The 15463-nt window shown below is 42.3% G+C and overlaps 1 protein-coding gene and 1 pseudogene across 1 annotated transcript; both read left to right on the top strand.

Annotated features, from left to right (window-relative positions):
- The first annotated feature begins 434 nt into the window (after positions 1–434).
- Positions 435–2572, top strand: LOC114910213 (myeloid-associated differentiation marker-like protein 2; annotated as a pseudogene).
- Positions 2573–6518: 3946 nt separating this feature from the next.
- Positions 6519–13269, top strand: LOC108940808 (pyrroline-5-carboxylate reductase 1, mitochondrial-like). The gene is made up of 8 exons (XM_018763183.2): positions 6519–6638; positions 7019–7102; positions 8173–8243; positions 8679–8858; positions 10247–10468; positions 11332–11424; positions 11538–11701; positions 12285–13269. Exons 2-8 carry the CDS (start codon positions 7036–7038, stop codon positions 12451–12453), a joined length of 966 nt encoding a protein of 321 aa, XP_018618699.1. The 5' UTR covers positions 6519–6638; positions 7019–7035; the 3' UTR covers positions 12454–13269.
- The last annotated feature ends 2194 nt before the right edge of the window (positions 13270–15463 follow it).

The following is a 15463-nucleotide window of genomic DNA, read 5'->3' as shown; positions in this document are numbered from 1 at the left end:
ATCTAAAACCACATACCCCATCATGTGCACTGCATCTCATCCCTCCTTTGATTTGGTTGTTCTGGGTGTCCTGTTATTTCATGAAAGGAAATGTGAGTATAATCTATATAATTCTCCTGAGAAATGTAGGCCTTTGAATTTCACCTATACTTTTAGTATGCGCTTATCTTTAAGACTTTGGGAACAAAAGGCAATGAGCCTTTTTTCAACCTTCTTAAAGCTACTGGACATTGCTGTGATCATAAATGAGTTGTCTCACTGGCCATCTATGTAACTTCCAATTTTTTCTCACATTTTGCAATTGTGAAGGTGGGAGGTTTTATGTAAAATATTTAAATGAATGGCTTATTAATAGACCCCTTTCCACTCCGAGGTCACAAATTCCTAAGACTTACCTCTGGTAAATAAAATTTTGTACTTTCACATTTTACCACATGGAGGAGATAAATGAGTCTGACAGACAGGTGAGTCTTCCCATGTGAACCAGCCACCGAGCAAAGGCAGGAACAGCCCTTGGACTGGATTCCACACAGGACATTTTGGCACTGTCCATTAGCCTGGTATCCTCAGCAGTGGCAATGTTTGGAGCTGTGGTTATTTTTAATTTGTTAAACAGTTGCTGCGAGACTTTCGAGGTACTGTGCAGACTTTGTCAGTTCTCAAAAAACCATCACTTAATGTGTGGAACTGGTTCAAAAACACCATATTTTGCAGATGTTTCATGTATGTAAATCCATATTTTATAATCTCTGTAAGTATTAGACTGCTAAGGTATTTTCCCTGTCAAGATCAAGATCACAAAGACCTGTGAACATGGGGTTTCAGAACCACTGCTTCCTTATACTGCTTACTGAAATTGGTATTACATTATGGCACTACGGGTAAATAAAGTGTCTTACGGCTCTTGAACTGCTCAATGGGTGTGAAACCACGCACACACACATTTTCAGAACCGCTTGTCCCATACAGGGTCACGGGGAACCGGAGCCTACCCGGCAACACAGGGCGTAAGGCCGGAGGGGGAGGAGACATACCCAGGACGGGACGCCAGTCCGTCACAAGGCACCCCAAGCGGGACTCGAACCCCAGACCCACCGGAGAGCAGGACTGCGGTCCAACCCACTGCGCCACCGCACCCCCACTCGGTGTGAAACCAGCTCAAGGCAAATCGAGTTTCCATATTTCTCCCTGTGTTTGCACCCCAAACCATGCGCAGAAGAAGACACTAGCAAACCAGTTCCGTTCCTCCCTTGCCTAAGAAGCCAAATGAGTTGGAAATGACTCAATGGCCTATCCATGGGTCTTGGTAAGGTAAAAGAAACAACAATTTTAACTTTTTGTTCGTAATTTGAGGAGGGTGTGTTGGTTTGACCAGGTCCTGCTCTCCCGTGGGCCTGGGGTCCGAGTCCCACTTGGGGTGCCTTGCGATGGACTGGCGTCCCGTCCTGGGTGTGTTCCCTCCCCCTCCAGCCTTATGCCCTGTGCTGCTGGGTTAGGCTCTGGCTCCCTGCAACCCTGCATGGGACAAATGGTTTCAGATGGTGTGTGTGTGTTTGTAATATGAATGCCAGCAAGCAGGTTGAAATACAAAACAATTGAGCAAAACAGGGACCTGGATTTCAAATAACAAAGTCTATATACAGAGTGAAAAACACTTCAAGAACAAGAAGTACAGCAACACCTGGGCAAAAGAGCATGTGGTGAGAAGACAGTGCAACAAATCCTTTGCAAGAGGAGAAGGTTCTGGTCATGGATCCCCAGGAAGAATACACAATGAACAGGGCGGTACGGCTGTGTCCACTGGGTGCAATGCGGATGGCCTAGCTACTCTTTGGCTGCAACATCGTAAGCCCGGTGGACATGAAGCAGGCTAGAACGTCACCTATGAGACACTTTGCCTGACCACGTGGTGCTTTTGCTTTGATGCAACACTGGTAGTGCCTGTGCTGCATGTCACACATCTAAACAACTGCTTTTCCACATCCTGGGATAAATTCACATTGACATTTGTTATGTTTGCCACGCTCATGTACATCACTGCCTCCGTGGTGTATCCTCTCTACGTTCTGTGCTCTGAGTGCCCACCTAATAGTTGCAAGGAGCATGCTACCTCATTGCTGTCACTATCTGCTCCAGCATTTGGTGCTTTGCCTACTGTGCTGAGATCTTGCTCATTCAGGCCAAACAAGACAACATGATGAGATACATGATTGCTGTATCAGGTCAGTTCAAGGTGGTCCAGGCCTTCATAGCCTGCATCATTTCTGTGGCCCTGGCCATTGACAGCAAATATAGCCAGTACAGTACTGTGTAGTAGTCTACAGCCTGCGCTGCACCATCAATGTGACGATAGTTTCATTCGCTGTCTAAAGTTCTACATTAGCCATGTTGTGCTCTGGCATCACTTATGTTACCATCTGCACCTTCCTAGCTGTATTGCCATACATACTGTAAGCGCTAGCCCGATTACTTCTTTGACAAGAAATATGGGATGGTCTGCCCACTGGAGAAGTGCTCCTGGGACAGCATTCTGGTGATGACTGTCTCCAACTGTGCCAGCCTGGTGCTGTAGATCTGTAACATTTGCTGTGTGTACTCTACTCACATACAGTATCCTTTTTTCACAATAGCTAACCTGATTGCAGAGGTTAGTGGAATCCTCGTTGATGATAGGTCACAAAATGAACTCACGATTCTGAGTTTTCTTCCTATTCCACTTGAAAGGACTTGGTTCAAAATCTCCTTCTGTTTATTCACTTAGCTGACACTTTTCTTCAAAGCAACTTATAATTTTAACCTATTTACAGTCATTTACACAGCTGGGTAATTTTAGTGGAGCAATTTAGGGTAAGTACCTTACTCAAAGGTACTACAGCTGGAGGCAAGATTCAAACCTGCAACCGTTGAGGGTGAAGGTAGCAGGGCTAACCACTACACTACCAGCATCCTCCACAGCATTCTCTTTCAGCAGCTCTGTTAAACATATTCATGCTTCTTGCCATGCTCTGCAACCTTCCAAATGAGTTTGGAATCATTTATTAAAACAAGACAGCCAATGTCATCTATTAATGCTGTTATTTACTCCCCTAAACAGGAAACAGGATTTCTACCCCCACCATTGTTTAACTCTTAGGCCAAACTACAGCCACCTTCTAATTCAATGTGGTGATGTGTTCTTCACATCAATCTTGGGAGAGGAATCACATCTAGCACACTTAGTTATGTGACAAAAGAGCACGAGCTCAGAATATAAACAGGTGTGGTGCGCTAAAGTCTCTAACACAGAACACTTGTTCTGTTATACTGTATATATTATATTTACCTACATCTTGTACTATTTTTAAACTTCTGTATAACTGGATCAGCACTGGATAGTCTAGTTGTGCAGTTCCAACAATAACTCGAGGCTCATACTGTGTCAGCACTCCTAGTTCATACTATAATTGTCAAGTGATTTGCAGAGATGGAATGTTCTGCACTTTGTAGGCGAGAGGCCGTTCACCACCAGATTCAAGGTGCTGTTCAGATGTGTCATACATTACCCAGCAATACCTTTGTCATGTATTGGTGCCTCCCAGATGAACCTTAAAGCTGAAGCCTCTTCTATAGGTTTAGTGTTATTTTGCACGTAGCAACACAATTATGCACTGGATACTGGAACAAGTGCCAATAAGAAATGATATCGATCAAATGTTCAAGAGCTGAGGTTGTAACAATAATTAAGAGTGTGGTATCAAAATCTGGGATGCGGTGGCGCAGTGGGTTGGACCGGGTCCTGCTCTCTGGTGGGTGTGGGGTTCGAGTCCTGCTTGGGGTGCTTTGCGGCGAACTGGCGTCCTGTCCTGGGTGTGTCCCCTCCGCCCTTACGCTATGAGTTGCTGGGTAGGCTCCGCGACCCCATATGGGACAAGTGGTTCAGAAAGTGTGCGTGTGTCAAAATTTAGTAGTCATAGAAATTGTTAAGCATGGTAACTGGTAATATTTTTGTACTGGGTTTAAGGCTGTGCTCTGTGATGGGGAATGTAAGGCCATTGTGGGAGAAGCAGGCTATACCAGGCACCAGGTCAGAGGTCACTTGATAAAGGCAGGCTGTGGACACCAAGAGCATGTCATAAAAGGCTGGTGGCCCTGTCTTGCCTGGAGCAAGGTCAGTTTAAGGTAAGCCAGATGATGGGGGTTGGATGGTTTGGCTTTAGTGTGAGGGTTTTGAGAACAAAAGAAGCGGAAAGTTACTAGGCACAAAAGGCGGGAAAACACTGAACACACCTGTTATAACACCCTGTAATGAATTATGTATGAGCTTGGCAAATAAAAGCAGGCAATAAAGACTGATCAGGGAGACACCCATCTGGGGCTCTTCCATCGGCCAATGTTGTTGTGAAAGTCTTTGTTTGTCTGAGTGCGTTTCTTTCAGTGTCTCCTATGGCTGAAACGGGAAAGAGAAAAATTTCTTCCACAAGAGTCAAGACAAAGACTGTAGACTCTAAATCCCAGGAAAGTAACCTATCATTTACTCATAAGAGGGTATTTATGTAAACATCTGTAACAAGCCTCAAGTTGTAAAAGTAAGCTAACAAATGTTAAGTTGTACCTGTAAGTCCCTTTTAATAAAATTGTTGCTGATTGACTAAGGCAATGTCACAAAACCCTACAGACTCTGGAGCTGTACATGTCTAGTCTAACTCGGTGCAACTGCAGTTTTCATTAAATATTGTGTCTAACATTCTTATGGCATGTACAGTAATTATGTGTGGTACTGACTTTTTTGACAACACACAGCTTCACACAGGCACACAAATACTCACTGACTCTTAAGGTGTTAGAATACCTACTTTTTTAAGAGTGGCTTTGACCTACAACTTTGGTAAATGTCCAGTAACACTTTATTTTCTTTTACTGTGAGGAAAATAATATTCCAAATCCAAAAGGAAACCTTTTGTACTCTCCATGTGAACCACAACATTTACCAACTTAGCTATAAATAAGATGTTCCGAAAATATAAGGGTAAAGCACAGTGGAGAATAAAAACAAATAATGGGAAAAATAACTAGAAAAATATATTGTGGCCACAGCAGGGAGATGTTTCTCCTGCATATATTCCATCTGACTCTGCCCAGACAGCTGATGGTTAAGGGTAAAAGTCCCAAGCTCAGATTTTGATTTCAGGACTTAGAAGTATAAGATTGGTTGTGCATTTCAGTGGATGCTTGGTGCACTTTCTGTAAGGGCTTTGTGTCCACTGGAAGTCTTGTACCTGCCATTGAGCAAGGTTGTTGAAACCCAAAAACTTGGTGGACTCTAACCAGGTGAGACTGAAGATGATTTGCAAAGTTAAAGTTAGTGCATGCTCAAAAGTACAGGAAGTTCAGTAGATGATAACAGTAGTGATTGGGAGTGTAGCGTGGTGTACACCAGACATACAAGACTGGAGCAAGCTAGGGCTGCCTAACCCCAGGCAAAGTGAAAGGTAGGCAAACCACCACTGGACGAGAACACTAGTGGAAGTGGAAGCAGATGCAGACATGACAGGGAATGCAAATATGCCAGTTTGTGGGAAACAGTGCATGGAGAGTATGGAGATTTGTGGGCATTTGTATGACTGAAAGGTGAGTGTAGCCAGAGATTTGATCTAATACTCTACTTGTCTACCAAAATGTTGCTGTAACAACCAGTGAAGGCTACAGTGTGAATTAATGATACTACCTCCACAGTGATCCTTTCTTCTCAATCACACAATTTATTTAATACATTTTACCAAGCCAAAAACTGAGACTAACAAGTATAAAAAATATACAAGAATATTTTGAAAAGAAAGCCTTCATACAGAAGAATAAATTTATATTATCTGCCAGATGCACTGTGAAGGTATTCAGGGATCTCAGTGATTCCTAGTTAATTCTGACTGCAGGTGGGGGTCCTTGTTTGGGCACCATTCTGAAATACCTTGCAAAACTGACACAAGATCCTATATTTAGCAGCAGGGCAAGGTTACTGGCATGAGAACTAAATGGAATCTGCTCGCTGGAAAGAGCATCAAATTTTTACACTGCAAAAGGATGCTCAGCTGTTGATGAAGCGGACCTTCTGTCACGTGGGCTGCTGCTTCTGGGTGAAGGTTAAAACAAACTAGACCAAGGGCTCATAAGCCCTCACAACTGTGTCCCAGAGAATCCAGTATCATCCACCTGTCGCACATTACTGGAATTTCACACATAGCGCCGCATCCCGCCTGCACTCAATTTAGTTATCTTGAACGCACTTCATTACTTCAATTAAAGGAAGAAAATATTCAAATACTATGCCTTTCTGGATTAATACACGCATTATACTTGACTTCCTCTTCCGCTATGCGCTCAGGCTCGCGTGTTATGTTCAAAGTGATGCAACAGGCACGGTACGTGGGACTGCCCACAACCGCCGCGCGTCGCTATGATTGGTCAAAGCGTCCTGATTCTCGCCAGTCATTGGACCATATGCGTGTCTTTCATCTGCTTTGCTTGCATGGTGTTGGTGTAGAAGTAGGAAGTCAAATTAAAAACACATCAGTAGCGTTTAATAGCGCCCCAGATTGAGCCATCGTTGTTAATTTAAGTTTTGTGGGTCGTTTTTTTTTTTTTTTTCCCTCCCGTCGTAAAAGGTAAGGATTTCCTCGGTTGAGTATTAGTTTTTTTTTTTAAAAAAATCCAGAGTTTCACTTTGCAGCTGGGATGATGAAACAGATTTTTTTTAAAAACTGAACTTGCCCTTAGTTTAAATACTACTTTAAATAATACGACATTCATATCTTCTGGGACCAGACAGACACATAAAATAAATTTATCTCACAGTAGGACAATTGGAAGTGTTTATTTGTCTGTAACTATCAGTTTGATTAGTTATACTGAACAACGGCGTTGATACGAACGAAGTGGCGTAATTTAAAGTACGGAAGTGTATGGATATAAAAATATCACAAAAATATTTTCTATATATATACTTTATATATAAAATTACTGGTATTTTGTGTTGTATAACAAGGTAGCAGGAGGTCCGCAATGAGCGTGGGCTTCATTGGCGCGGGCCAGCTGGCTCACGCGCTGGTGAAGGGCTTCACAGCAGCTGGTGAGTTGGCATATTCACTATTGTATCATTCACTTTACTTTTGAGTACTGCTTAGTGAGGGAAAATGTTTATTCCCACTTAATGCATAGGTACAAGGGGGATGTGTATCCTCCAGTTTTCAGGCAAATCTGTTTAGTTCTAGGTTCTGGCTACGACCTTCCCCTGTCACTCAGAACTGCTGAGTCTCTGTTTACATTTAAAAAGGGTCTGAAAACTGTCTTAAAACTCGCCTCTTCCGGACTCACTTTGACATGATCTGTTAAGTTCATGCAATGTGTAAATGTTCATGCTCTATATCTTTGAGATCATGCTCTTTAGACAATGGATAAACCTTCATGCGAGTACTTCTGTAATGAAACGTAATCTAGGAAAGAATCGTTGAATATTCTGATAAAGCTTTATGCAGCTACTCATGCAATGAACATTGATTCATATATGGTCGAAAGAAACAAACTACACTTAAGAATCACGCGTCTGCATCCAAGTCTCTCTTTCTGCTAATGTAATGAACACATTGTATTTTCTAAAAGATGTACGTCACTTTGGAGAAAAGCATCTGCTAAATGAATAAATGTAAATGTATATTTGAGTACCACTGAGACCCCCGAGTATCTTACACATTACGGTAAACATCGAATAATGTATGAAATAACATGGCAAATTGACTTTTTCCAGTCTCATGGAGGCACAAAATATGTGATGCAACTCTTATGTTATTAACAATGGAGCAGCACTGAGTCACAGCAACACAGAGACAGAAATAGTAAGCTCAGAAATTGCAAATACATACAGACGCAAAAAACTAGGGCAAAAGTTTACAACATTCACAAATGGGATCCGTAGCACTACCTAAGCAGTTGAAGGAAGGTTTCCAGATGTTCCAGAATTCATTTGAATTATCATGCAGATGAAATGTTGATTCTTCAGGCAGGAGAATGGTAAACACTTTATTCATCTATATAAAGGGAATTTAAGGTGTACACTGTAACAATAAAATAAAAAACTCCTTACCAAGTCATGCTGCTCTGATGGATTTGTGCCACATGCATTGTTTGTGTGTTCCTCTCCAGGTGTAATTGCCACCCACAGAATCACAGCCAGCTCCCCAGACACAGATCTGCCCACAGTCTCTGGACTCAGGGTCAGTAAGATGCTCTAAAACATGGGGACAAAAGTCCATACCCTGGGAGAAAACTGTGCTTGCTCCTGTTACATATTCATATCTTAATATGTTCAGCCAAGCTGCTATTTTATTTTTAATGACTTCGAATGCATATACCAACAGAGTGCTTCTCCTGTGCCCCTGAATTATTGTCTTTCAGTGCTATTTATGAAAAATGTCTTGTAATCAGTGCAGAAGTTAGCTGTGATTTTTGTGAATTAAGCCAGGAGAATTGGCTGTGCTTAAAGTCTAAATATACCTGACCTTCCAAGAAATGGGTTTGACCCCCCATAGTAAAGAACCAGCCCTGTTTTGCTTTTTGCACTAGAGGTGGAGGGACTACTTTTATTTATTCATGTATTTTTTGTGGAAAATAAATGTGTGCAAACTTGTTTTAATCAATCACTGGAGCAGAAAATGGGAATCAACCTAACAACTAGCAACAAGGAGACAGTGCACAAGAGTGATGTGCTGTTCCTGGCAGTCAAGCCTCACATCATCCCCTTCGTGCTGGACGAGATTGGGCCTGACATCGAGGACCGCCACCTCATCGTTTCTTGTGCTGCTGGTGTCACTATCAGCTCCATTGAGAAGGTCAGCAAGCAGTCGGCCTGCCTTAAATACAAGGGCTCTCCTTCCATTGGCAGCTCCATGTCATCACTCAGCTTACAGCTGACTGCCGTTCACACCCATTCTATTCTGCTTGCTGTGATTCCTTCTTTCCTTTGCCCCCCCACCTTCCTGACCAAAGGCATGAATTACTGCATCAGCATTCCTTCTCCACTCCCTTACCCCAAATAATGTCTCACCCCATACCTCTGAATGTCTGGAGCAGCTGCTCTGTGCAATCTGAGATCACCAGTGCAATGGGGTTGTGCTACAGAAGGAAACTCCATGTGCCATTTGACTCTAAAATCACAGAAAAGAAATGCATAACTGGCATATTCAGTGTCATGTGCATTCATAGATGAAAATTTTCCATTGTAATCTTTTTAATTTTTTTTCCATTCTGTTATCTAAAATTTCCATTGCAGAGCAACATCCTGTCGTGTTTCTATGCCCAAGCGTTAGTTGGCAGTAAAACACATGCAGACAGAATAGAAACAAGTGTGGGACTGCTGTGATTAAACTTGTTTCCACAGTATTTACAGTGGTGCTCCCTGAGTGTCATCATTCAAAATTTTACATAATACATAAACGTGTCTATATATAGACTGATGGAACCTCTGATTTATTAAGCTCTTATTGAGTGTGTAGGCAATAAAGCTGAAACAGGACTGAAGTTAATGAACACTGGATATGCTCATGTGATCAATCAGTTGATGGCATTGAATGGGAGGTTGAAGAGATGTTTTATTTTCAGTCATATTAAATGAGTTTTATTGTAAGTTGATCTTTACATAAAGACATACATAACATTATACACTGTGATCTAGTAGCATCAATGCTCAAGGTATACCCTGCATCAATCTGTGCTTTTGGAATTAGCTCTAGATTCTGTGATCTGAATTGGACAAAGGGTTTCTAATGATGGATGGAAGTGTTGCTGAGTTTTTTTTTTTTTTTTTTTTTTTAAAAATTCGTTAGAGCATTGTATGGGGTTTTTACAGAACATAACCAGTGAATATGTGAAAGAACACGTGCATTATTGAGCTTTTATTGATTGTGACTTAGTATTAAAGTGACTTTGAGTTAATGAAGAAATTTAATTACAGACCCTTCTCTGGTCCCAGTTGAGTTTATAAGTTGACTACCCAGTGTACTTGCATCTCAAGGAGAACCTGAAATGTGACTGTGACTAATGTACTACAGTCTACTAAGGAACCATGGTACAAGTCTAATTGTGCTTTCTTCAGAAACTGTAAAAATTTTTAGATTAGTTGTAGAAGAGTTGGTCACTAATTCACTTTTTTGTGTGCCATGCTGCCTGCTCACCTGCCCTTGTAACACCGTATGACTTCCGGGTATGCTCTCTTCTGTAGAAGCTGCTCCAGTATCGGCCTACCCCCAAGGTGATGCGCTGCATGACCAATACACCCGTTGTGGTGCGGGAGGGTGCCACAGTGTACGCCACAGGCACACATGCTGAGGTGGAGGATGGCAAACTACTAGAACAGCTGATGGCCAGCGTGGGCTTCTGCACTGAAGTCGAGGAGGATCTGATTGATGCCGTCACAGGCCTGAGCGGCAGCGGACCTGCCTATGTGAGCGATTGCAGGACACAGTGACTCAGTACTGACATATTAGTTTTCATATTACAAAAACACACTGCTTAATTTCTCGCCTGTAGTATGTTTTTTTTTTTTTTTTTAAACAAAATGTGGTGAACAAACTATGGAGAAAGTGGAATTGCCAATGTAGAGACATCTTCCTTTCCAAGCTCATGCTAGAATGTGGGCACCAGTTAGAAAATTTGTGATGTTTAAACTATTTATATTACATTTACATTTATTCATTTATCAGATGCTTTTCTCCAAAGCGACGTACGTTTCAGATGCCTATTACAGTATATAGTGCAGTAGTGGTTAAGACTGCTGCCTTGCATTATGGAAGTCCCCATTTTGAATCCCTGCTCCTAGTGTAGGACCATTGAGAAATGCACATACTGATTTGCTCCAGTAAGACCAGCGTACTGTGTACAGGTGAAAAATATTTTGAATTTGCTTGCTTAATATTGTGCAGGGGCGCAGTGGGTTGGACCAGGTCCTGCTCTTCAGTGGGTCTGCGGTTCGAGTCCCGCTTGGGGTGCCTTGCGACGGACTGGCGTCCCGTCCTGGGTGTGTCCCCTCCCCCTCCGGCCTTACGCCCTGTGTTACCGGGTAGGCTCCGGTTCCCCGTGACCCCGTATGGGACGAGCGGTTCAGAAAATGTGTGTGTGTGTGTGTGTGTGTGTGCTTAATATTGAAAGTCACTATAGACAAAGGCATCCGTTAAGTGATGGATAACAATGAACTGGAATAATGCCTCAAAACTAACTGTACTAAGAAAGCTATCAGTCCTTCTTGAACTTGATTTCCTGACTTTACTTTTATATTTTTGTGTGCGTTTTTCCCTGCACTTCACCTAGGCATTCACAGCTTTAGATGCTCTTGCTGATGGGGGGGTGAAGATGGGACTACCCAGGAGGCTGGCTGTCCGGCTTGGAGCCCAGGCCCTGCTGGTCAGTCCATCTCCATGGATCCCCATTAGCTGGCCCTGTCAATACCAAATCGGAGAAGTGTGTGCATTGTTGCTGTACATTGTCAGCTCAAGGGCTTTTTTTGTTGGCCTTAGGGTGCAGCAAAAATGCTGCTGGACTCAGAGCAGCACCCTGGGCAGCTGAAGGACAACGTATGCTCTCCAGGCGGTGCAACCATCCATGCCCTACATGTGATGGAAAGCGGAGGCTTCCGCAGCCTACTCATAAATGCTGTGGAGGCCTCCTGCATCAGGACCAGGTACCCTCACTATAAAGATTTTAAAATGTTTCTTTAAACAGTAGAATTTCTCTGTGCTGTGACAACAGGGTTGGCCCTGGTTTTCATGGTGCACAGGATACATTCTAGAGGCTTCAGTCCTAATGGAATTCTTAGAATTAATGGGTAGCAACAAGACCCCTGTTGTGTTCCATCTGTTTTGCCTACTTTTAGAGTCCTCTTGTGGGGTCCTCTATTGAGCCATGAATCCTAATAATGGATTCTAATCAAAATACAGTATTGTAACAAAGGACCGTAGAACCGTCTGTTTGAATTTGGTCTTCTGATCCCAGAAATACGCTTAATGTAACATACTTTCAAGTTACATTTTTTAATGAACAGATGATTTCTAATAGTGATTGTCACTTTGTCCTGAAATGTCTTGCTGATGGATCTACTCACTTTTCTTATTAAGGTTAGGAAGTAAATTAAAATCAGTGAGTCTTTGTGAAAGGTATTGCAGGAACCTTGTGTTCACTAAGTGTTTTTTTTTCTTTCTTTCTTTCTTTCTTTCTTTCTTTCTTGTGTGTGTGTTGTGCTCATCTCTAACTCCATTCTCTCCAAGGGAGCTGCAGTATCTGGCTGACCAGGAAAAGATCTCAGCAGCTGCCATCAAGAAGACCACTCTGGACAAGGTGATGCAGCAGCCTGGGGCGTCTAGTGCAGGCGTGGCTTCCAGAACGGGGATCAGCCTTTTCAACAGCAACAACGCCCCAAGACAGAAGAAGAACTGAGCGAAATTAGTGTTGTTGTTGACGGGATGTGTGTGGGGTGGCGGTGGGGGTTTGGGGAGGAGGTAAGCTGCAGACACTGAAGATCTTGGCACCATTTCCTGGAACACAGGATGAAATGAGAACAACAGCTGATAATATCTGCAGGTTCATCTTAATTCAAAGAAAGCACTATCTTATCTGTAAAATTTCTTTTCGGGATCAGGAGCCGTGGGCTGTAGACCAGTCATTTAATTTACTTTCACATAGTAAGCCATCACTCATTTTTAAAAGTTTTGGAATGGCCAGGCTAGAGTGTATGAAGTGTTTGAGTATGAGGGCATGTGTGATCTGTGGGCAGTGAGATTGAGAGTCGAGAGACTGTCCTTCATTTCCGGTCTGAATGGCATATACAGGTGGAGTATTAACAGTATGCTTTACTGGCTGCAGAACGGCTCCCCAGAAGCTCAGGAAGCTATAGCTGTACGCACCACTTCTGTTACACCGCTTACCTGTTATACGTAACCAGTTGTTAGGTTGTTGCTGGGCAGGAACAGCATTTCCTCCCCACAGACCATTCTTCATCTCAAGAAGAAGAGGTGGACCAAGCTCTGCAGTATCTCAATACTGGTGCAAAAATATCGGCTAGCTTTTCGATGAGCTTCTTTTTCCTTTTCAGCGCAGAGGTTGTGGGTAATCTATAGTCTGACTTTGGTGGTGTTGCCATCTTTTGCTTTGCTGCTATTTAAAACAGAGGGCTGTAGTATGGATCCCATCTCTATCTACAGCTGTATTTGTACACATTTCACAGTAGAAGACAAATAAATCCTGTAGATCATGTCTTGGAAATTATTCTTTTCTACTAATACAGACCTCCAGGGGACAACTCTGGAAAGCTGAATCAAGATTTCATCTAAAAATCTGGCCCTAAGGGAGAACTTCAATTACCATAGTAGTATCTGCAGATGAGTAAAGTACATTTCACACTGTGGCTTATTTAACTGTTACCAGATGAACATGAAATTCCTTATTAGTTAATGTGATTCAAATGCAGCTCAAGGGCCAGTTCTATACAACATAAAATCAGGGTGGAATTAAAGTTTTTAGAAAGAGCACGGTGAGTGACAATTTTTCATGGTTTTACCTGTGTAGAAAAGGGGCTACACAGGTCTGATCTATTCCATTATACTAGTATGAATGTTTACTACTGAGCATAGTGTTACAGAGTTGAATGGAATTAAGTTTATTGTATCATTCTGCTTCTCTTTAGACCCCTTTTGCTGAATACAGAGTGTATTTTGAGAGCAGCCCTCAGTTCCAAATATTTTGTATAGTGCAGGACTGCAGGCAGAGTTTATGGAGAAAATCTCATCTCAGTGGGGAAATACCTATAACTAGTATGAAAAGATGTAAGTTTATACATATGATGAAATGTATGGTATTCAAATCCTAGTATTTAATCTGTTGTATTAACGGTCCCTCTTCAAAACTGATCCATTCATGCTTTGTGTTTAATACTTGTATGGGCAAGGTTTCTTTTATTTAAATGAGGAGAGGTGGTAAATGGGAGAACATCTGAAGGAAATCCAGTCTCAATTAATGTTTCACATCAAACTGAACAATGCCCAAAAAGCACTCAAAACATGACAAGTGATAGGATTCCCTCTAATTTCTTGCCAAGCTTAAATTTCCTTAGGCTTCAGTGCATTCCGGTTTGTGTGCTTGACACTTATCCTTTTATTTTAAGCAGTCTTAGGGAGGCAGTGAAATGTTCTGGTAATCCTTCTTTTATTCAAAATCTTACTAAGTGTGTTGAACAGTATCGCATTCTCTTATGCTGTATCTGTGGTCACACTTGAGGTTATTCTTTTTTGAAGGAAACGTAACTGAAAAACCTATGAATATTGTCATCTGTAAAACCTTGTTTCAGAGACTGATTCACTGCATCAGTATACTTGGACAGCCTACTGCTATAACAGTAACTTTTTTCTAATACTTTACTTTGTACCAGGAGAAAAACAGTGGGAGAACCTTACTTTCTTTGCTTTGCTTACTAGCTTTGCTTTGCTTGCTTTCATTGAAATACTTTGTCCGAATAACAGTGGACATCATCCCAAGTACACACCTTGAAATTTCTGCTGATCATTGTATTCAGCAGATTAAGGTTTTTAGAGGTGTTCAGTGCTTTCTGCCAGTAAATAGGCTGATCTGTATATCATTTTAAAAATGCAAAAGTCTGTACTCTTTCTTTTAAAACATACCTTATACACATTTCAAGTGCTGACACCTTACATCGATACTAAAAGAACTGAACAATTCCCCCACACACACACACACACACACACACACACACACACACACGCACGCTGAAACTGCTTGTCCCCAGTGGGGTTGCAGCGAACCGGAGCCTAACCTGGCAATGCAGGGCGCAAGGCTGGAGAGGTAGGGGACACACCCAGGATGGGAGGCCAAGCTGTCACAAGGCACCCCAAGCAGGACTTGAACCCCAGGCCCACCAGAGAGCAGGCACAGGCCAAACCTGCCACGCCCCCTGCACCCCCTATCAATTCCAATACTTAAGATAAATAATGCTTTATAATTTTGAGAACATGTTTTATGATAATTTAGCTATTTGACTATTGTTAGTTCGGTGACTGTTTCTGAGATGTCAAAAAACGTTGTTTCACTGAGGTCCTCCCACCTGGAAAGTAGCCTTGGTATTCAGTATTCAGTAGTCAGTATTCATTTAGCTGTAACTATGGATGCCGAAGCCTGAGACTGACCCCTTGTGGAATAAAGGGAATCAGCAAAAAAGAAACAGTGGGACATAGAAGACAGACCACTATAGACCGTAAACAGCCTTCCTGTTAAAGGGACGGGTCTCCTCTGGCCGCCTCTTTTTACAGCATTTCATGACTCACACGTGTTGAAGGCCGTGCGCTGTGGCCACGCCCCAAAGGTTACAAGTCGCACCTTAAGCAATGCGAGAACAGTACTACTATTCCTTTAGTTTGCTTCCATACATATAGCAGTT

This window comes from Scleropages formosus, chromosome 3, assembly GCF_900964775.1.
Source record: "Scleropages formosus chromosome 3, fSclFor1.1, whole genome shotgun sequence".
NCBI classification, from domain to species: Eukaryota; Metazoa; Chordata; class Actinopteri; order Osteoglossiformes; family Osteoglossidae; genus Scleropages; species Scleropages formosus.
The sequence above is the reverse complement of the archived record's forward strand: the minus strand, read 5'-3'. Positions and strand labels throughout refer to the sequence as shown.

Excerpts from the sequence above, each read along its gene's own strand:
- LOC108940808 (XM_018763183.2), top strand. The coding sequence starts at position 7,036 with ATGAGCGTGGGCTTCATTGGCGCGGGCCAGCTGGCTCACGCGCTGGTG. Across the intron at positions 7,103-8,172 it reads GAAGGGCTTCACAGCAGCTG|GTGTAATTGCCACCCACAGA; the intron begins GTGAGTTGGCAT and ends GTTCCTCTCCAG. Across the intron at positions 10,469-11,331 it reads GCGGCAGCGGACCTGCCTAT|GCATTCACAGCTTTAGATGC; the intron begins GTGAGCGATTGC and ends CACTTCACCTAG.